The 23,836-nt window shown below is 39.0% G+C and overlaps 1 protein-coding gene across 3 annotated transcripts in view; it reads right to left on the bottom strand.

Moving 5' to 3' along the window:
* ND-42 (NADH dehydrogenase (ubiquinone) subunit ND-42) overlaps positions 1-23,836 on the bottom strand; it is an 86,745-nt gene that overhangs the window by 37,597 nt on the left and 25,312 nt on the right. For all 3 annotated transcript variants that reach the window (XM_070088819.1, XM_053780483.2, XM_053780484.2), the window contains exon 3: positions 5,326-5,514. In XM_070088819.1, the coding sequence (XP_069944920.1) occupies positions 5,326-5,514 (189 nt within the window). The remainder of the gene's footprint in view (positions 1-5,325; positions 5,515-23,836) is intronic.

Raw genomic sequence — 23,836 nt, 5'->3', positions numbered from 1 at the left:
TCAACTGGGGAGTCTAATATTCTTTCACTAGTGCACTGATATTATTTATACCATTTTTACAATAATACAGTCGTCTGCATAACAGTAAATTTTGTATTTTTTTGTATGAATAAAAAATCAAAATAGAAAGCAATAATAATATAAGAGGGGCCTAGAGATGTGACTAATGAACAGAGCATATGTTATTTTAGTGCCACAAATGTCTACCTTGTTTATTCTGGACCCTATTTTGAAATTGGCATCTTTTTTATTTTGCGTGAAATTGGCCAAATTGCCAATTTCTGACCACCATATTGGGTAGTCCAAATTAGTAAATGGGAGGTTTCTTGTACTCAGCTGATAGATAAAATGGAGTTCTAAAGAAATAGCTATGAGTTTGGTCAACTGGAACAATGGAATTGGCTGAAAATTGGGCTCAAAGTCGGCGAAATCGCCGATACGCATATGTCGCCGAGACCGCTAACTTCGCGGGAGCATAATTCCACGAGTTTTCGACCAAATTTCGAACTTTTGGTGTCATTACCATCGGGAAGAGATTCTCTATCATTTCATAAGAAAAAATAATTTTTTTTTTTTTCAAAAATTGAGCGACATAGAATGACAGTTTCAGAGAGGGGCCTGAAACAGTCAAAGGGTTAAATAGTAGACCAAAAAATTTTGTGTGTTCAACTTTCTGTAGAGCTTTAATTTTGTGAGAACAATTTTCAATACATTTATGTGAATTCTGTCTGTTATTTTCATAATTTAAGTACAGTGGAACCTCGGTACTCGAACAGCTCCGTACTCGAACAATTCAGTAATCGAACGATTCGCTCGGTAAAAAAAAATCGCTCGGTAATTGATCACTTGCTCGGCACTCGACCAAACAAGCACAACCTACCAGAACATGTACATCAGTCTCCTGAGAGATGTTGCTCAGTCCAAAACTCCGCTGAACTTCACTGTAAACTATTTCACATTTCTTCGCATTTTTTTAATATTTGTATAAATAAGTCACCATGGTGCCTAAGAAGATTAGTGATAACAGTCAACCAAAAAGAAAATTGGTTAGTGTGTTTGACCTGATGTAAACACTGCCTCCGTCTCTCCATATAATATGCCTTTTATTAATTTTGGTGTCTTTACTGTGCTTCTAGGTTATCTATCATGTTTCCCATATCAAGTTGGAAGAAGTGTGATAGTATCTGGCTATCAAGACAACTCATCAGATACGGAATGCTCCTTCTGCTGGCCCCTCCCCCTCTCTCCTATAGCTCCTCCCACTTCAGGCCCTCCTATTTTATGCTTGCTTTCCATTCTGAATTTTTATTCAAACAAAAAATAGAAGATTTACTGTTATGCAGACTACTGCATTATTAAAAAAAATGGTATATATATTATCAGTGCATTTGTGAAAGCACATTAGACCCACCAGATGATGTGTATCGGATGCATGACGTGATTTGTTTACTCTTGAACATCAGCAAAAATCAAATATTTCTGCTACTTTGAGCTCAATTTCAAGGTACTTTTAGTCAGTAAACCATCCAAAATCATATCTATCTCTGTAATATATCTTTCGTCCTATCAAATGAGACCAAGAAAACAAGATTGCAATCATAAATACCATACAAAAATACACCGCAAAGTCGCTGTAAGTGTATTTTTGGGGGTTGTAAAATGGATTAATCAAATTTACATTGTTCCTTATGGGGAAAAACTCTTTCAACACTCAAACAGATCAGCACTTGAACAGCCTTCTGGAGCGAATTAAGTTCGAGTACCGAGGTTCCACTGAACTTTAAGTGTATAAAGGCACCAATAATAGTTAGCTTTTAATATGCTGGAGCATTAAATATAAAAACCTGTCCCACCTATGAATATACATACAGTAGACCGTCACTTAATACGGTAGTTACGTTCCTGAAAACGCCGTGGTAGGTAAAACCATGTTAGATGAACTGAAGAACTTATGGGAAAAATAGGGTTACATTCCTGAGTGCCCCAACAAACTTTTTTTTTTAAGCCTCCACATCTTACAAAAATAAAAGTGAATATGTAATTGTTCACTGTTGTGATGTATTATGTTGTTTTTACTGCTTAAGACCACAAATGTAACAAATTATAGTATTTCTTACCTTAAATTGTGGGTGCTGGTGTTTGTGGATGATTGTGAAGAGAGTGGGGAGTTATGTTGTGGTCCTACTGGGCTGAGGTGGATGGTAGAGGTTCTGGTACTGAAGTTGATGGTTGTACTGGAGTGTCTAACTAAGTCATTCAGTCAGTAAGTCAGGTCATTAAGCCAGGTCATTAAGTCTGGTCATTAAGTCAGTCAAGTCATTCAGTCAGTCAAGTCATTCAGTCAGTCAAGTCATTCAGTCAAGTCATTCAGTCAGTCAGTCAAGTCATTCAGTCAGTCAGTCAAGTCATTCAGTCAGTCAGTCAAGTCATTCAGTCAGTCAAGTCATTCAGTCAGTCAGTCAAGTCATTCATTCAGTCAGTCAGTCAGTCAGTCAGTCAAGTCATTCAGTCAGTCAAGTCATTCAGTCAGTCAAGTCATTCAGTCAGTCAAGTCATTCAGTCAAGTCAGTCAAGTCAGTCAAGTCATTCAGTAAGTCAGTCAGTCATTCAGTAAGTCAGTCGGTCAGTAAGTCACTAAGTCAGCCATTCAGCCAGCCAGCCATTCAGCCAGCCAGCCATTCAGCCAGCCAGCCATTCAGCCAGCCAGCCATTCAGCCAGTCAGTCATTCAGCCAGCCAGCCATTCAGCCAGCCAGTCAGGCACACAAACTAATGTTTACCTCTTTTTAAGTGTACAAAGTAACACTTCATTAAGGCCACAGGTTATCTCTTCTTTAATATCTTTGTTTTCTTCATTAATTCTAAGACTTCTATGCGTATACCTTTTCTTGCCACTTTCAGCAAGATTAAAACAATTCACAAACACAGCTAGCGTGTAGCAGAGAAGTAGGACTGGACACACATGAAGTACGAATGTTGGGATGGTGGGGTGATGTCGGGGGTTGGCAGGGGATGGTGGGAGGTCTCCCCCGCTGATCCACAACAAGGCGGCCACTTGAGGAAAGGGGGAATTTTTTTTTCCTTCCCACAAACTGAACAGAGTTAAATTAATTTTACGACGTGTTACATAAAAATGTGCCGCAATTCTTCAATCATGCTATATCTGAATCATGTCAAAGTCGTGCTACATGACTGTCTACTGTATATAAAAATGGAAGTTGTCAATTATCATCATATTCTGTAGCAAACTTAATGAAGATAACAGTTTAATCCAAGAAAAAAATAATTCTGACTTTCATTCACAAGCCACAAAGTATACTGCTGATACATGTTCCTTGCAAATACTTGGATGACTTCTTTTAAGACTGAATTAATAAAATCCAAAAGTATGAAGTATGTCAACAGTAGAAACTAATGAAATACTGCACACTGATTAATGCAATTAAATTAAAACTTCTGTTCCTAAAAACTGAGAAGGTAATGAAGATACCCTTGACAGTGACATTAATAAAACAAAAACTAAAACTAGAGCATCATCATAACCTTCTTTTTCTGGATACTAGCAAACCCTATATATAAGTCCTATACATACCTATTATAGTTTAATTGATAAATTATGCTCAGTAAGTGGAGAATTATCACTTTTTCACTGATAGGAAGCACTTCATGGCTTCTCTTTGGCTTTAAAGAATTGCCAGCTTCTCTAGTTTGTGCTTTGGGGCCATTATTATACAAAATTAACAGGTATTTTTGTGCTACAGTAAACCGTAGATAACAGAAACCTCTGATACCGAATCAGTGGATGCGGGAGTTCTACTGTAATCATTAATAAACCAACTTTCATCTATCCAAATCAAGAAAGCATTGAAAATCAATTTAATGTTCATCATTATTATAGTTATATTATGTTGATTATCATGTTATATAAAAATGCTAAACCAATAAGAATTATACAGAGCCTGAGGCATAGAAGACAATTTGTTATGGTTAAAAGAAATGAACAATTACAATTCCTTGGATCAAGAACCATTCACTATCATCAAAGAACCTTCCTTAAAAGGGAGAAGCACCAGGAGAATGAAGGTAATCAGGTTTGATGAAAGGAAAGATAGCTCCAATTCCTTGGATTAAAAGCCAGCATATGGGACACCTACCCTTCTTCAGGAAAAACTGCCAATAATGAATAATAATATTGAAGTGTTAATTACTAAGTGGTGCACAACTGTAGGTATACCTTACCCAGTTTATTACACAATTATGGATATTTTCATCACTATCCCATCTCTGGAGAACCATGACACCCAGGATGAATACTAGTGATGCTCCCATGGCACCCAGGATGAATATTAGTGATGCTGCCATGGCACCCATGATGAATACTAGTGATGCTGCAATAGCACCCAGAATGAATACAGTAATCCTGAGAGTGCAAAGAATGAATCTCTGATGGCATTAAAGAAGGTGCTATTTTTAATATATTTTGTGGTGGTCCACAACTGTAGGTATGATGCTTTATATAAGAACATAAGAAAGGAGTACTGCAGCAGGTCTGCTGGCACATGCTAGGCAAGTACAACTCATACCCACCAACATTCACTTATGTACTTGTCTAACCTATTTTTATAATTACCCAAGGTTTTTACTCTTTATTAAAAGATTGTGGATATTTTTGGCACCTCTTCTCATTTCTGGATATTAAACATGGCACTCAGAAAGAATACTAATGATGCTGGAGGTGTCAAGAATTAATTTTTCAAGGTATTGACAAAGTGCACAACTAGAGCCAACCAGAATTTAACTAAGAAAGAAATGGTTTTAAAAAACTTTTTTGTTTTAGCTGTATGTACTTTATTTTAATTATATGCACTTCATTAAAATTATATATTTTTTAGAATTATGAGACAAAGTTTGTGAGGCTCTCTCTAGGTGTCAGGAACATAACCCTATTTTTTCCTATATTTTTCAATTCATTTACCACTTTCTTGTAACACACATTCAGGAACGTAACCCCCTATGTTATTCGAGATTCCACTGTATTTCATAAAAAAAAAAAAAAATCCTTTTTAAGGCACTAGAAGCTTTCGTTTTTCAGCACTTTAAACATATTTTGTTAGGGACATCATCAAATTTACACTATTAATACCAACTTGCTACTGTCTTGACCAATTAAGTGGCCTATTACAGAAATCGTAGTTAATGCAAGTAAAATTACTAAAAAATCCAGTTACCATAATCCATGTCCATAAATCATTCCGTGTAATCAGCCAGGTCTTCAGAGAATTTGAGTGACATTATAAAAGTAAATTTAACCACCTAATTTACATACCTTAGCAAATGCAGTTTTTCCAGCAGCGATTGGACCATCCACAACAATTATTTTTGAGTTTTCATCAAAGCGATGGGTTGTTTTATCAAACACTGCTTGAAGAAAACCATAGTTACTTGTCTTGTACGGGTACGGTTTAGGGCGTGTATAGTCCTTATCACGCAAAGTCTTACTTACTATAGTTGCCACCTGGAATACAAGATGTAACAGATAAACAATATTCTAGTTAGTTCTTCACTTCAATGGAAGGGGTGTCTTGATGCAGAAGGGCTCTTGATCCAAGTGATTAGTTACCCCTCCCTTTCAATGAATCAAAACTTGATTACCCCCCTGTTCCTAAGGAGTTATACTGCCCTATCAGATTTAATGCTTTCCTGTAAATATACAACATGAAGTCAGTTCTTATTCTGACTTAATAAAATGTTTTATAGACCTGGATAGTCACACACAGCAACAAAGCATATCAAATATTAAAAAATATAAACATACAGTACATATAGCAGCATGATACAGTATACAAGTAAAACTTAGTTTTTAATCAATGCATTGTATTTAAAACAATATATTTTATACTGCATTAAAATACACTGTATAAACAATAACTATCTTTTAATTCCTTCATTGTCCAACACTCCAAAATTAAAAGTGCTATGTCCAGATTTAAAAAAAAAAAAAATCTTCCAAAATGGAAGAGAATCTTTTACACACACCAAAAGTATGAAATTTGACGGAACACTTACTGAATTATGCAGGTGCACAGTTAGCGGTCTGGGAACAATTTACACTTTGGAAAGTACACCCACTTTGGGTCCTATTCAAGCTAATTCCACTGCTCAATTTGACCAAATTCTTAGCTATTTCACTAATATGCCATACCTTCTATCAATTGAGCACAAGAAATTGCTTGTGCAACTATCAAAACTATCCTGTAAAGTGCACAGCATTTCACCTTACATCGTTCCTCTAATACAGTGGAACCTTGACTTACGAGTGTCCCACCTTACAAGTTTTTTGAGATACAAGCCATCAATGGGTCGATTGTTTGCTCTGAGTTAGGAGCCAACATTTGAGTTATGAGCCAGCTCCCCCCTCCCTCTTCCCCCTGAACCCAAAACCTGGACACCTCGCTTGTTTATCTATGATTTCATGCTTTAATTCCATGGAAATTATTCTCTTTTTCTTCTCAGAAATAATAATAATATATTATTATTAAAGTCACTCAGTAAGTCAGTCAAGTCACTCAGTCAGTCAAGTCAGTCAGTCAAGTCAGTCAGTCAAGTCAGTCAGTAAGTCAGTCAGTAAGTCAGTCAGGTCATTCAGTAAGTCAGTCAAGTCACTCAGTAAGTCAGTCAAGTCACTCAGTAAGTCATACAGTCAAGTCAGTCAGTCAGTTCAGTCAGTCACAAACTCATGTTAACCTCTTTTTCTGTGTACAATGTAACACTTCAGTTACGGCTACAGGTTATCACTTGTTTAATACGTATCTTTGTTAATTCTAAGACTTAGTGCTTATACCTCTTCATGCCACTTTCAGCAACACTGGCATGGCTACTGGGTGTCATGATTGCTTGGCAAATACAAGATATAGTAATTAAAATATTGTAACACAATTGACAAACACAGCTGCCTTGTAGCAGAGAAAGATTGAACACGTATGAGTTAGGGATGCTGGGATGGTGGGGTGGTGTCGGGTAGTGGTAAGGGATGGCTCCCTAGCTGCTCTACAACAAGGTGGCCGCTTGAGCAAGAGATATTTTTTTCCTTCCCACAAACTGAATCATGTTAAATTAATTATACGTGTTACATAAAATTGTGCAGCAATTCTTCAATGGCATTCTACTGTATCATTATAATAATGATAGAGCTTCAGTTCCCTAAATTAATAATAATAATAATGATAGAACTTCAGTTCCCTAAATTAATAACAATAATCATTGTAGGTAGTAGGTTGGTAGACAGCAACCACCTAGGGAGGTACTACCGTCCTGCCAAGTGAGTGTAAAACGAAAGCCTGTAATTGTTTTACATGATGGTAGGATTGCTGGTGTCTTTTGTCTGTCTCATAAATATGCAAGATTACAGGTACGTCTTGCTACTTCTACTTACACTTAGGTCACACTACACATACATGTACACGCTTATTTATACACACTCACCTGAGTTTTCTTTGATTTTATCTTAATAGTTCTTGGTCTTATTACTTTTCCTTTTATATCCATGGGGAAGTGGAATAAGAATCTTTCCTCCGTAAGCCATGCGTGTTGTAAAAGTCAACTAAAATGCCGGGAACAATGGGCTAGTAACCCCTTTTCCTGTAAAGATTACTAAGAAGAATAAGAAGAAAATTGTCAAAGTGGGAAGTCTGAATCTGCGTGGATGTTGTGCAAATGATAAGAAAGAGATGATTGTGGATGTTATGAATGAGAAGAAGCTGGATGTCCTGGCTTTAAGTGAAACAAAGCTGAAGGGGGTGGGAGAGTTTCAATGGAGAGGAATAAATGGGATTAGGTCAGGGGTTTCAATTAAAGTTAAAGCTAAAGAAGGAGTAGCAATAATGTTGAAGGATAAGCTATGGCAGGAAAAGAGGGACTATAAATGTATAAATTCAAGAATTATGTGGAGTAAAATAAAGGTTGGATGTGAAAAGTGGGTTATAGTAAGCGTGTATGCACCTGGAAAAGAGAGAAGTGTAGAGGAGAGAGAGAGATTTTGGGAAATGTTGAGTGAATGCGTGGGGAGTTTTCAATCAAGTGTGAGAGTAATGGTGGTTGGGGATTTCAATGCCAAAGTGGGTAAAAATGTTATGGAGGGAGTAGTAGGTAAATTTGGGGTGCCAGGGGTAAATGTAAATGAGGAGCCTTTAATTGAGCTATGTGTAGAAAGAGATTTGGTAATAAGTAATACATATTTTATGAAAAAGAGGATAAATAAATATACAAGGTGTGATGTAGCACGTAATGAAAGTAGTTTTAGATTATGTATTGGTGGATAAAAGGTTGATGGGTAGGCTCCAGGATGTACATGTTTATAGAGAGGCAACTGATATGTAGGATCATTATTTAGTTGTAGCTACAGTTAGAGTAAGAGGTAGATGGGACAAGAGGAAGGTGGCAACAACAAGTAAGAGGGAGGTGAAAGTGTATAAACTAAGGGAGGAGGAAGTTCGGGTTAGATATAAGCGACTATTGGCAGAAAGGTGGGCTAGTGCAAAGATGAGTAGTGGGGGGGTTGAAGAGGGTTGGAATAGTTTCAAAAATGCAGTATTAGAATGTGGGGCAGAAGTTTGTGGTTATAGGAGGGTGGGGGCAGGAGGAAAGAGGAGTGATTGGTGGAATGATGAAGTAAAGGGTGTGATAAAAGAGAAAAAGGTAGCTTATGAGAGGTTTTTACAAAGCAGAAGTGTTATAAGAAGAGCAGAGTATATGGAGAGTAAAAGAAAGGTGAAGAGAGTGGTGAGAGAGTGCAAAAGGAGAGCAGATGATAGAGTGGGAGAGGCACTGTCAAGAAATTTTAATGAAAATAAGAAAAAATTTTGGAGTGAGTTAAACAAGTTAAGAATGCCTAGGGAAAATATGGATTTGTCAGTTAAAAACAGAGTAGGGGAGTTAGTAGATGGGGAGATGGAGGTATTAGGTAGATGGCGAGAATATTTTGAGGAACTTTTAAATGTTAAGGAAGAAAGGGAGGCGGTAATTTCATGCACTGGCCAGGGAGGTATACCATCTTTTAGGAGTGAAGAAGAGCAGAATGTAAGTGTGGGGGAGGTACGTGAGGCATTACGTAGAATGAAAGGGGGTAAAGCAGCTGGATCTGATGGGATCATGACAGAAATGTTAAAAGCAGGGGGGGATATAGTGTTGGAGTGGTTGGTACTTTTGTTTAATAAATGTATGAAAGAGGGGAAGGTACCTAGGGATTGGCGGAGAGCATGTATAGTCCCTTTATACAAAGGGAAAGGGGACAAAAGAGATTGTAAAAATTATAGAGGAATAAGTTTACCGAGTATACCAGGAAAAGTGTACGGTAGGGTTATAATTGAAAGAATTAGAGGTAAGACAGAATGTAGGATTGCAGATGAGCAAGGAGGTTTCAGAGTGGGTAGGGGATGTGTAGATCAAGTGTTTACATTGAAGCATATATGTGAACAGTATTTAGATAAAGGTAGGGAAGTTTTTATTGCATTTATGGATTTAGAAAAGGCATATGATAGAGTGGATAGAGGAGCAATGTGGCAGATGTTGCAAGTATATGGAATAGGTGGTAAGTTATTAAATGCTGTAAAGAGTTTTTATGAGGATAGTGAAGCTCAGGTTAGGGTGTGTAGAAGAGAGGGAGACTACTGCCCGGTAAAAGTAGGTCTTAGACAGGGATGTGTAATGTGTTGCAACCCCTGAATGGGTTGCAATGATTATTATGTATATATATAATTATTACCTTTTCATTTAATTTTATATTGCTTATATTTGCGATAATAGCTAAATCGTAAATGTATTGCTTTATATTGTTATTTGACGTAGCTTCCTTTGTTAGGTAGGATGTAACATATTACGTGCTCAGTTCAAGTCTTGATTGTCTAACTACTGTAATTATCGCTTGTGGCTCGTTAGATTGCCGGCTTCTTGCTGGGCGACTGCTGTCCACGGAGTTATCACGTGATCGAGGGGGGGGGTGTCCTCACCTCGCCTGAAGTATTCAGTCTGGTCTAGACTCTCTTGGTGGTTGGACAGATTGTCTGTCTCATTATTCTTGTTAGTTCTGTATAACTCTGTTCACAGAACATTGTATAGACTTAGTGATTTTCGACGTTGTACTGAGGTTGTGTGTCTCATAGACACTCGAAACATCTCAGGTCCTGAACTATAGCTTATGACCTAATTTGTACTGGTTTCTGTGTATTATCACAGTCGGGGATTTTCTTATGCTGAACTTAGATTCAGTAGTATGGGAGTTTTGTAACTTTTGTGGAGGATCTGCTGATGGTCCCTACTTAGTGTCGTTATATTATCTCCTTGTTCCTGATTCTGTGTCGCAGTTGCTTGTTGTATTGCTATTGGGCTTAGCATTCTTTTTGTTGTTCAAGCAGACTGTTCTGGTTGCCAGTCGGTCAAGAAGTTAGTTTATTAGAGGACTTTGTCAGTCACTTGTTTAAGTCTAGTCGAGTCATGAGACAGAGAACTACTTAAAGCACTTACACACATACACTAACTTACTTGTACATATTTGTAATATCTTATTAACCCTTTGAGGGTCGACAGACCCTCTCCGAAACTCGTTCTCAGGGTCGGCCAAATTTAAAAAAAAAAAAAATTATTTTCTCTTATGAAAAGATAGAGAATCTTTTCCCGATCATAAAGACACCAAAAGTTTGAAATTTGATAGAAAACTTACGGAATTATGCTCTCGCAAAGTTAGCGGTCTCGGCGATGTTTACGCATCGGCGATTTTGCCCACTTTGAGCCCCATTTTCGGCCAATTTCACTGTACTAGTCGACAAAAAACATGAATATTTCGCTAGAACTCCATTTTTTCTATCGAATGGATGCAAGAAACCACTCGTTTATGAAATTCAACTATCCAGTACAGTGGTCAGAATTTAGCAATTTTGCCAATTTCACACAAATTTCAAAAGATGCCAATTTCGGAATAGGGTCCAGAATAAACAAGAAAGACATTCCTGGCACTAAAATGACATTTCCTCTAGTCATTAGTCATGTCTCAAGTCCCCTCTTATATTCTTTTGCTTTCCACTTTGAATTTTTATTTTCACAAAAAATATAAGATTTACTGTTATGCAGACTACTGCATTAGTGTAAAAAATGGTATAAATATTATTGGTGCACTTGTGAAAGAATATTAGACTCGCCAGTTGACGTGTATTGCACGCTTGGCACGATTTGTTTACTTTTGAAGTTTGGTAAAAATCGAACATTTCTGCTTCTTTGAGCTCAATTTCAAGGCACCTTTCTTTGTAAAACCAGTCAAAATCATCTCAATTTCTGTAATGTCTTCCATTCTATAAAATGAGACCAAGAAAACTAGAATACAACAATAAATACCATACGAAAATACACTGCAAAGTCGCTGATTTATTAAAAAAAAATGGTCAAAGTTTTTTTTTTCTCATTATGCACTGTGTGCTGCAGGATTTTTTTTAGACTGTGCACACTGACCACATAGACCCATTCTTTCATATGAAGGCCTACCAGCTTTCTCCCACTAGATTTGAGGCCGCTAGAATTTATGAGTACTAGTACGTCAAAAACCCCTACGCGTAAAACGTACTAGTACGACGAAAACCCTCAAAGGGTTAAATGTTAATGTACCAGACGGTACTTAAGAATAATAAATGTGATATGTGCTTTCAGCACAATAATATTAAACTTGAGAGAAGTGATATTACTTTGATTACTGTGATTAATTTAATTTACTTTGATAATATACCTCTAGACTTAATAAATTTATTAAATTTTAATTTCTCTAGTTAGTAGCCTACCAGTTGTAATCCTGAAGCACTATTGAATAATACTGAATTTTAATGGATAATTGGACAAGGATACTGACTACTTGCTACGAAAACCCAGTAACAGGCTGGACGCTAGAAGGGCAGTCCTTTCTAGTATTCACTGGAGATCTCTAAGCTTTTAGAATCGCGTTTTTTATTAAAATTAACATTTCATGTGGTAAAAAAAAATTTTTTTCATACTTTTGAGCGTCTTGCACGGATTAATTTTTATTATTTTTTTTTTTTATTATCACACTGGCCGATTCCCACCAAGGCAGGGTGGCCCGAAAAAGAAAAACTTTCACCATCATTCACTCCATCACTGTCTTGCCAGAAGGGTGCTTTACACTACAGTTTTTAAACTGCAACATTAACACCCCTCCTTCAGAGTGCAGGCACTGTACTTCCCATCTCCAGGACTCAAGTCCGGCCTGCCGGTTTCCCTGAATCCCTTCATAAATGTTACTTTGCTCACACTCCAACAGCACGTCAAGTATTAAAAACCATTTGTCTCCATTCACTCCTATCAAACACGCTCACGCATGCCTGCTGGAAGTCCAAGCCCCTCGCACACAAAACCTCCTTTACCCCCTCCCTCCAACCCTTCCTAGGCCGACCCCTACCCCGCCTTCCTTCCACTACAGACTGATACACTCTTGAAGTGTTTCGCTCCATTCTCTCTACATGTCCGAACCACCTCAACAACCCTTCCTCAGCCCTCTGGACAACAGTTTTGGTAATCCCGCACCTCCTCCTAACTTCCAAACTACGAATTCTCTGCATTATATTCACACCACACATTGCAGACATGACATGGCCTTCTCCTCGCTGCAACATTGCTTCACACCCATATAAGAGCGTTGGTAAAACTATACTCTCGTACATTCCCCTCTTTGCCTCCAAGGACAAAGTTCTCTGTCTCCATAAGTGCACCACTCACTCTTTTTCCCTCATCAATTCTATGATTCACCTCATCTTTCATAGACCCATCCGCTGATCCACTCCCAAATATCTGAATACGTTCACCTCCTCCATACTCTCTCCCTCCAATCTGATATTCAATCTTTCATCACCTAATCTTTTTGTTATTCATAACCTTACTCTTTCCTGTATTCACCTTTAATTTTCTTCTTTTGCACACCCTACCAAATTCATCCACCAATCTCTGCAGCTTCTCTTCAGAATCTCCCAAGAGCACAGTGTCATCAGCAAAGAGCAGCTGTGACAACTCCCACCCTGTGTGTGATTCTTTATCTTTTAACTCCACGCCTCTTGCCAAGACCCTCGCATTTACTTCTCTTACAACCCCATCTATAAATATATTAAACAACCACGGTGACATCACACATCCTTGTCTAAGGCCTACTTTTACTGGGAAAAAATTTCCCTCTTTTCTACATACTCTAACTTGAGCCTCACTATCCTCGTAAAAACTCTTCACTGCTTTCAGTAACCTACCTCCTACACCATACACTTGCAACATCTGCCACATTGCCCCCCTATCCACCCTGTCATACGCCTTTTCCAAATCCATAAATGTTTTATTTCCATTATTTCTTATGGGGAAAATTCATTCGCATATACCTCTAGACTTAATAAATTTATTAAATTTTAATTTCTCTAGTTAGTAGCCTACCAGTTGTAATCCTGAAGCACTATTGAATAATACTGAATTTTAATGGATAATTGGACAAGGATACTGACTACTTGCTACGAAAACCCAGTAACAGGCTGGATGCTAGAAGGGCAGTCCTTTCTAGTATTCACTGGAGATCTCTAAGCTTTTAGAATCGCGTTTTTTGTTACATAATGTCACCATGGTTGTTTAATATATTTATAGATGGGGTTGTAAAAGAAGTAAATGCTATGGTGTTCGGGAGAGGGGTGGGATTAAATTATGGGCAATCAAATTCAAAATGGGAATTGACACAGTTACTTTTTGCTGATGATACTGTGCTTATGGGAGATTCTGAAGAAAAATTGCAAAGGTTAGTGGACGAGTTTGGGAATGTGTGTAAAGGTAGAAAGTTGAAAGTGAACATAGAAAAGAGTAAGGTGATGAGGGTATCAAATGATTTAGATAAAGAAAAATTGGATATCAAATTGGGGAGGAGGAGTATGGAAGAAGTGAATGTTTTCAGATACGTACTTGGGAGATGACGTGTCGGCGGATGGATTTATGAAGGATGAGGTTAATCATAGAATTGATGAGGGAAAAAAGGTGAGTGGTGCGTTGAGGTATATGTGGAGTCAAAAAACATTATCTATGGAGGCAAAGAAGGGAATGTATGAAAGTATAGTAGTACCAACGCTCTTATATGGGTGTGAAGCTTGGGTGGTAAATGCAGCAGTGAGAGATGGTTGGAGGCAGTGGAGATGTCCTGTCTAAGGGCAATGTGTGGTGTAAATATTATGCAGAAAATTCGGAGTGTGGAAATTAGGAAAAGGTGTGGAGTTAATAAACGTATAAGTCAGAGGGCAGAAGAGGGGTTGTTGAGGTGGTTTGATCATTTAGAGAGAATGGATCAAAGTAGAAAGACATGGAAAGCATATAAATCTATAGGGGAAGGAAGGCGGGGTAGGGGTCGTCCTCGAAAGGGTTGGAGAGAGGGAGTAAAGGAGGTTTTGTGGGCGAGGGGCTTGGACTTCCAACAAGCGTGCATGAGCGTGTTAGATAGGAGTGAATGGAGACGAATGGTACTTGGGACCTGACGATCTGTTGGAGTGTGAGCAGGGTAATATTTAGTGAAGGGATTCAGGGAAACCGGTTATTTTCATATAGTCGGACTTGAGTCCTGGAAATGGGAAGTACAATGCCTGCACTTTAAAGGAGGGGTTTGGGATATTGGCAGTTTGGAGGGATATGTTTTGTATCTTTATACGTATATGCTTCTAAACTGTTGTGTTCTGAGCACCTCTGCAAAAACATTGATAATGTGTGAGTGTGGTGAAAGTGTTGAATGATGATGAAAGTATTTTCTTTTTGGGGATTTTCTTTCTTTTGTTGGGTCACCCTGCCTCGGTGGGAGACGGCCGACTTGTTGAGAAAAAAAAATCATAATAATAATAATATTAGGTAGTAGGTTGGTAGACAGCAACCACCCAGGGAAGTACTACCGTCCTGCCAGATGACTGTGAAACAAAAACCTGTAACTGTTTTGCATGATGGTAGGATTGCTGGTTTCTTTTTCTGTCTCATAAACACGCTAAGATAACAGGGATATCTTGCTACTCCTACTTACACTTTGGTCACACTTCACAGACACGCACATGCATATATATATATACATACATCTAGGTTTTTCTCTTTTTTCTAAATAGCTCTTGTTCTTTTTTATTTCTTCTATTGTCCATGGGGAAGTGGAAAAGAATCTTTCCTCCGTAAGCCATGCGTGTCGTATGAGGCGACTAAAATGCCGGGAGCAATGGGCTAGTAACCCCTTCTCCTGTATACAATTACTAAAAAAGAGAAGAAGAAAAACTTTATAAAACTGGGTTGCTTAAATGTGCGTGGATGTAGTGCGGATGACAAGAAACAGATGATTGCTGATGTTATGAATGAAAAGAAGTTGGATGTCCTGGCCCTAAGCGAAACAAAGCTGAAGGGGGTAGGAGAGTTTCAGTGGGGGGAAATAAATGGGATTAAATCTGGAGTATCTGAGAGAGTTAGAGCAAAGGAAGGGGTAGCAGTAATGTTAAATGATCAGTTATGGAAGGAGAAAAGAGAATATGAATGTGTAAATTCAAGAATTATGTGGATTAAAGTAAAGGTTGGATGCGAGAAGTGGGTCATAATAAGCGTGTATGCACCTGGAGAAGAGAGGAATGCAGAGGAGAGAGAGAGATTTTGGGAGATGTTAAGTGAATGTATAGGAGCCTTTGAACCAAGTGAGAGAGTAATTGTGGTAGGGGACTTGAATGCTAAAGTAGGAGAAACTTTTAGAGAGGGTGTGGTAGGTAAGTTTGGGGTGCCAGGTGTAAATGATAATGGGAGCCCTTTGATTGAACTTTGTATAGAAAGGGGTTTAGTTATAGGTAATACATATTTTAAGAAAAAGAGGATAAATAAGTATACACGATATGATGTAGGGCGAAATGACAGTAGTTTGTTGGATTATGTATTGGTAGATAAAAGACTGTTGAGTAGACTTCAGGATGTACATGTTTATAGAGGGGCCACAGATATATCAGATCACTTTCTAGTTGTAGCTATACTGAGAGTAAAAGGTAGATGGGATACAAGGAGAATAGAAGCATCAGGGAAGAGAGAGGTGAAGGTTTATAAACTAAAAGAGGAGGCAGTTAGGGTAAGATATAAACAGCTATTGGAGGATAGATGGGCTAATGAGAGCATAGGCAATGGGGTCGAAGAGGTATGGGGTAGGTTTAAAAATGTAGTGTTAGAGTGTTCAGCAGAAGTTTGTGGTTACAGGAAAGTGGGTGCAGGAGGGAAGAGGAGCGATTGGTGGAATGATGATGTAAAGAGAGTAGTAAGGGAGAAAAAGTTAGCATATGAGAAGTTTTTACAAAGTAGAAGTGATGCAAGGAGGGAAGAGTATATGGAGAAAAAGAGAGAAGTTAAGAGAGTGGTGAAGCAATGTAAAAAGAGAGCAAATGAGAGAGTGGGTGAGATGTTATCAACAAATTTTGTTGAAAATAAGAAAAAGTTTTGGAGTGAGATTAACAAGTTAAGAAAGCCTAGAGAACAAATGGATTTGTCAGTTAAAAATAGGAGAGGAGAGTTATTAAATGGAGAGTTAGAGGTATTGGGAAGATGGAAGGAATATTTTGAGGAATTGTTAAATGTTGATGAAGATAGGGAAGCTGTGATTTCGTGTATAGGGCAAGGAGGAATAACATCTTGTAGGAGTGAGGAAGAGCCAGTTGTGAGTGTGGGGGAAGTTCGTGAGGCAGTAGGTAAAATGAAAGGGGGTAAGGCAGCCGGGATTGATGGGATAAAGATAGAAATGTTAAAAGCAGGTGGGGATATAGTTTTGGAGTGGTTGGTGCAATTATTTAATAAATGTATGGAAGAGGGTAAGGTACCTAGGGATTGGCAGAGAGCATGCATAGTTCCTTTGTATAAAGGCAAAGGGGATAAAAGAGAGTGCAAAAATTATAGGGGGATAAGTCTGTTGAGTGTACCTGGTAAAGTGTATGGTAGAGTTATAATTGAAAGAATTAAGAGTAAGACGGAGAATAGGATAGCAGATGAACAAGGAGGCTTTAGGAAAGGTAGGGGGTGTGTGGACCAGGTGTTTACAGTGAAACATATAAGTGAACAGTATTTAGATAAGGCTAAAGAGGTCTTTGTGGCATTTATGGATTTGGAAAAGGCGTATGACAGGGTGGATAGGGGGGCAATGTGGCAGATGTTGCAAGTGTATGGTGTAGGAGGTAGGTTACTGAAAGCAGTGAAGAGTTTTTACGAGGATAGTGAGGCTCAAGTTAGAGTATGTAGGAAAGAGGGAAATTTTTTCCCAGTAAAAGTAGGCCTTAGACAAGGATGTGTGATGTCACCGTGGTTGTTTAATATATTTATAGATGGGGTTGTAAGAGAAGTAAATGCGAGGGTTTTGGCAAGAGGCGTGGAGTTAAAAGATAAAGAATCACACACAAAGTGGGAGTTGTCACAGCTGCTCTTTGCTGATGACACTGTGCTCTTGGGAGATTCTGAAGAGAAGTTGCAGAGATTGGTGGATGAATTTGGTAGGGTGTGCAAAAGAAGAAAATTAAAGGTGAATACAGGAAAGAGTAAGGTTATGAGGATAACAAAAAGATTAGGTGATGAAAGATTGAATATCAGATTGGAGGGAGAGAGTATGGAGGAGGTGAACGTATTCAGATATTTGGGAGTGGACGTGTCAGCGGATGGGTCTATGAAAGATGAGGTGAATCATAGAATTGATGAGGGAAAAAGAGTGAGTGGTGCACTTAGGAGTCTGTGGAAACAAAGAACTTTGTCCTTGGAGGCAAAGAGGGGAATGTATGAGAGTATAGTTTTACCAACGCTCTTATATGGGTGTGAAGCGTGGGTGATGAATGTTGCAGCGAGGAGAAGGCTGGAGGCAGTGGAGATGTCATGTCTGAGGGCAATGTGTGGTGTGAATATAATGCAGAGAATTCGTAGTTTGGAAGTTAGGAGGAGGTGCGGGATTACCAAAACTGTTGTCCAGAGGGCTGAGGAAGGGTTGTTGAGGTGGTTCGGACATGTAGAGAGAATGGAGCGAAACAGAATGACTTCAAGAGTGTATCAGTCTGTAGTGGAAGGAAGGCGGGGTAGGGGTCGGCCTAGGAAGGGTTGGAGGGAGGGGGTAAAGGAGGTTTTGTGTGCGAGGGGCTTGGACTTCCAGCAGGCATGCGTGAGCGTGTTTGATAGGAGTGAATGGAGACAAATGGTTTTTAATACTTGACGTGCTGTTGGAGTGTGAGCAAAGTAACATTTATGAAGGGATTCAGGGAAACCGGCAGGCCGGACTTGAGTCCTGGAGATGGGAAGTACAGTGCCTGCACTCTGAAGGAGGGGTGTTAATGTTGCAGTTTAAAAACTGTAGTGTAAAGCACCCTTCTGGCAAGACAGTGATGGAGTGAATGATGGTGAAAGTTTTTCTTTTTCGGGCCACCCTGCCTTGGTGGGAATCGGCCGGTGTGATAATAAAAAAAATAAAAAATAAAAAATAATAAAAATAATAATATACTACTAATAATAATAAATTATTATTATAATGATAGAGCTTCAGTTCCCTAAATTAATAATAATAATTATAATGATAGAGCTTCAGTTCCCTAAATTAATAATAATAATAATAATAATAGAGCTTGTTCCCTAAATTAATAATAATTATAATAATCATAGAGCTTCAGTTCCCTAAATTAATAATAATAATGCATAATACGTACATAATAATAATTCAGATTGCTTCTGTTAGCTGGCACAGCTGGTAAGCAGTAAACATGTTTACATCCCTGTGGGGGCAGTTCTCTCGTGCTTGTTTGCATTTTTTTTTTTACAGTCATTTGGCCAAATTTCTTTTTTCTAACCATGGCTCCTAGTGATCTACTGCAGTTAGCCTCAAAAATACAGTGGACCCCCGCATACCGTTGGCATCACATAACGTTAAATCCACATAGCGATACATTTTATCACTAAAATTTTGCATCGCATAGCGCTAAAAAACTCGCTCGACGCCATTCGTCCGAGACGCGTCTATGTGAGGCCTGAGCCAGCCTCACACGTTCCGCCGGTGGCATTGTTTACAAGCCAGCCTCTGCGGTAACATCCAAGCATACAATCGGAACATTTCGTATTATTACAGCGTTTTTGGTGATTTTATCTGCAAAATAAGTGACCATGGGCCCCAAGAAAGCTTCTAGTGCCAACCCTGTGGTAAAAAGGGTGAGAAATATTATCGAAATACTGTGGTACCATGGTCAACTGTTGCTGCTGTAGCACTGTCAGCTGCTGCTGCTGCTGTAGCACCATCAGCTGCTGCTGCTGCTGTACCACCGCCAGCTGCTGCTGCTGCTGTAGTACCGTCTGCTGCTGCTGTAGCACCATCTGCTGCTGCTGTAGCACCGTCTGCTGCTGCTGTAGCACTGTCAGCTGCTGCTGTAGCACTGTCAGCTGCTGTTGCTGCTGCTGCTATAGCACTGTCAGCTGCTGCTGCTGCTATAGCACTGTCAGCTGCTGCTGCTGCTGCTGCACTGTCAGCTGCTGCTGCTGTAGCACTGTCAGCTGCTGCTGCTGCTGTAGCACCATCAGCTGCTGCTGCTGCTGCTGTACCACCATCAGCTGCTGCTGCTGCTGTAGTACCGTCTGCTGCTGCTGTAGTACCGTCAGCTGCTGCTGTAGCACTGTCAGCTGCTGCTGCTGCTGCTGCTGCTGCTGCTGCTGTAGCACCGTTGTTGGTGTGGCTTATTGAGAATACCAAGAAACAATTAACCCCAGAGGGTTAGCCACCCAGGATAACCCAAAAAAGTCAGTGTCATCGAAGACTGTCTAACTCATTTCCATTGGGGTCCTTAATCTTGTCTCCCAGGATGCAACCCACACCAGTCGACTAACACCCAGGTGAACAGGGAAAAATGCCTGGAACTAGTGCTCATATTGGTGAATTTAAAGCCAGCAAAGGTTGGTTTGAGAGATTTAAGAATCATAGTGGCATACACAGTGTGATAAGGCCTGTTCTGGAAGAAAATGCCAAACAGGACCTACAGTACTCAGGAGGAAAAGGCACTCCCAGGACACAGTGTCTCATCAGTCATTGCTGCATCTTCAATAAAGGTGTCATTTATTCTTCATTTAGTAGAGTAGTACATGCACAATACATACTGTGCATGTACTACTCTACTATTGTGCATGTATCCTTCTCTTTGTGTGTAGGAAAATGTATACAGTGGACCCTCAACCAGCAATATTAATCCGTTCCTGAGAGCTCATCGTTAATCAAAATAATCGTTAGTCAAGTTAATTTTCCCCATAAGAAATAATGGAAATCAAATTAATCCATGCAAGACACCCCAAAGTATTGAAAAAAAAAAATTTTTACCACATGAAATATTAATTTTAATACATGCAAACTGAAGAAGACATGCACAGTTACATGACACTTACCTTTATTGAAGATCTGGTGATGATTGATGGGATGGGAGGAGGGGAGACCGTTGATCTTGTTAGTGTTTTAGAAGGGGAATCCCCTTCCATTAGCACTTGAGGCAGCAAGTCTTTTTCTGGGGTTACTTCCCTTGTTCTTTTAATGCCACTAGGACCAGCTTCAGAGTCATTGGACTTCTGTCGCACAACATATCTGTCCATAGAGGCCTGTACCTCTCGTTCCTTTATCCTAAAGTGTTTCACAACATTGTCAGTGTAATAGTCACCAGCACGGCTTGCAATAGCTGTGTGAGGGTGATTTTCATCAAAAAAGGTTTGCACTTTAAGCCACTTTGCACACATTTCCTTAATCTTTGAAGTAGGCAACTTCTTCAATTTCTCTCTCCCCTCCTCCGAAGCAGTTTCCTCAGGTGTGGCCTCTTACTGTTGAAGATGATCTAGCAGCTCATCAGTGGTTTGTTCTTCATTGTCCTCCTCCACCAACTCTTCCACATCCTCCCCACTAGCCTCACCAATATGAGCACTAGTTCCAGGCAATTTTTCCTGTTCACCTGGGTGTTAGTCAACTGTTGTGGGTCGCATCCTGGGGGACAAGATTAAGGACCACAATGGAAATAAGTTAGACAGTCCTCGATGATGCACTGACTTTCTTGGGTTATCCTGGGTGGCTAACCCTTCGGGGTTAATCGTTTCTCGGTAATTGTTTCACGTTAAGCCACACCAACAACACTCTCTACACATCTTCGAGTAAAACAGCTGATGGTGGTGCAGCAACAACAACAGCTGACTGTGGTGCAGCAGCAGCTGCACCTTTGGCAAGAACAGCTTCCTTGATTGCCGTTTTCTTACCCACAATAGTAGCAATGGTTGATTGGGGTTTATTATACAACCTGACCAGCTCAGAGACACGCACTCCACTTTCATACTTAGCAATGATCTCTTTCTTCATCTCCATAGTAATTCTCACCCTTTTTGCTGTAGGGTTGGCACTAGAAGCTTTCTTGGGGCCCATGATGACTTATTTTGCAGGTGCAATCACTACAAAGGCTGTGATAATATGAAATGTTCCAGTTGTTGTATGTTTGGAAGCGACCGCGGTGGCTGGCTGGCTTGTAAACACTGACACCCAAGGGACAAGTGAGGCACGCTCAGGCCAAAGTGGACGCGTATGGTACGGAATGAATAGCGCTGGTCGGGTTTTTAAGCGCTAGTTGAGGCAAAATTTTTGCGTTTAAATGTATCGCTAGTCAGATTTATCGTTAATCGATGCCATCGCTGGTTAAGGGTCCACTGTATTTCATGTGGTAAAAATTTTTTTTTCATACTTTTGGGTGTCTTGCACGGATTAATTTGATTTCCATTATTTCTTATGGGGAAAATTCATTCGCATAACGATAATTTCGCATAACAATGAGCTCTCAGGAACGGATTAATATCGTTATGCGGGGGTCCACTGTACTCCATTTTCTCTTACAGTAAGAACATGGGAAGATATTACGGTCAAACTGTGACAGAAATGACTGACGCTTCTGCCGCTGTTGCCTCTGCCACCATACTATGGCCTATTTTATTCATTCTAGAGTATATATCATGTTTCTGTGCTAATTATATTGCTTATTATGTCATACTAGATGAATTGTGATAGATAAATAAGCTGTAGAATTGATAATAGCGTCATATTAAGTATTTTTTCTCGTCTCTCCAGAGTGCAGGAACGAATTAATGGCTTTTCAATTAATTTAAATGAGGAAAATTAATATGATATACGAGTGAATTGAGTTATGAGCTAGCTCCTGGAACGGATTAAACTCATAAGTCAAAGTTCCACTGTACAGTGATTTCAAATTATGACCAAAACTTGCTATATGGCTCCCAGTCTTTTTAACAGGGCATGCCCCACCCGGTTTGTTTACATTCTCAGTGAGCACATCTATTATGTCTGGAAAATTTCCAAAATTTCAAGTGTTTTAAAGTTATTGTGTATTTTATATGTATGTACTTTGATAATTATACTTATGTGTACCTGTACCTAAATATACTACACACTGTGCTGGCATGCAGATGCACATTAAAATCACTTGTCTTTCTACTCTTGAAACTATATAATAATCTCTTGGGCGCATTAATGTCGTATATTACCTTAATATAGACTTTTCCATTTATTCATAATATTTTTTCAAAATAATATAATAAACACAGTATGTAACACATTTACATGATACATACACCCAAAGTATAAAAATTTACATAAATATGAGAATTGTTTACCAAGTGGTTTGTAGGAGTGTCGGAAGAATTATGTTTTCTCTAGTCAAACACCAGTTACTGGGGGATAACTGTTGAAAAATATTCCTTTCGTATGTCTTCACTATCTATAGCTATTCACGACCCTTGTGGGTTTAACGCTTCTTTTTTATTATGATTGTAATAATAATAATAATTTGTAACAATAATAGTACAGTGGACCCCCGACTTACGATATTAATTCATTCCTGAGAGCACATTGTAAAACGAAATTATCGTAAGTCGAATTAATTTTCCCCACAAGAAATAATGGAAATCAAATTAATTCGTTGAAGACACCCAAAAGTATGAAAAAAAAAATTTTACCACATGAAATATATATTTTCTACACACAAAAAGAAGGATACATGCACAATATATATTGTGCATGTACTAGTGTACTAAATGAAGAATAAATGACACTTACCTTTATTGAAGATGTAGTGATGAGACACTGTCCTGGGAGTGCCTTTTTCTCCTGAGTAATGTAGGTCCTGTTTGGCATTTTCTTCCAGAACAGGCCTCATCACACTGTGTATGCCACTACGATTCTTAAATCTCTCAAACCAACCTTTGCTGGCCTTAAATTCACCAATATGAGCACTAGTTCCAGGCATTTTTTCCTGTTCACCTGAGTGTTAGTCGACTGGTGTGGGTCGCATCCTCGGGGACAAGATTAAGGAACCCAATGGAAATAAGCTAGACAGTCCTCGATGACACACTGACTTTCTTGGGTTATCCTGGGTGGCTAACTCTCTGGGGTTAATTGTTTCTCGGTATTCTCGAGAAGCCACACCAATAACAGTCTCTCCACATCTTCGAGTAGTACAGCTGACCGTGATGCAGCAGCAGCTGACCGTGGTACGAATGATGTAAGTCGAGTTTTTAAACGTATGTCGGGGTCAAATTTTTACGTTGCCAAGTATCGTATGTCAGTTTTAACATAGGTTGAGGACATCATAAGTCGGGGGTCCACTGTAACTTTCAATAATAATAATTTGTAATAATAACAATAACAACTTGTAATAATATTCTTAAAAGGAATGATGCTCCAACATAAGAATGGCAGTGCTGGTCTTTATTTATTTTACTGTACCACTGTGGAGACTACT

Source organism: Cherax quadricarinatus, chromosome 26, assembly GCF_038502225.1.
Source record: "Cherax quadricarinatus isolate ZL_2023a chromosome 26, ASM3850222v1, whole genome shotgun sequence".
NCBI lineage: Eukaryota > Metazoa > Arthropoda > Malacostraca > Decapoda > Parastacidae > Cherax > Cherax quadricarinatus.
Note: the sequence above shows the minus strand (reverse complement) of the source record. Positions and strands in the feature narration are given on the sequence as shown.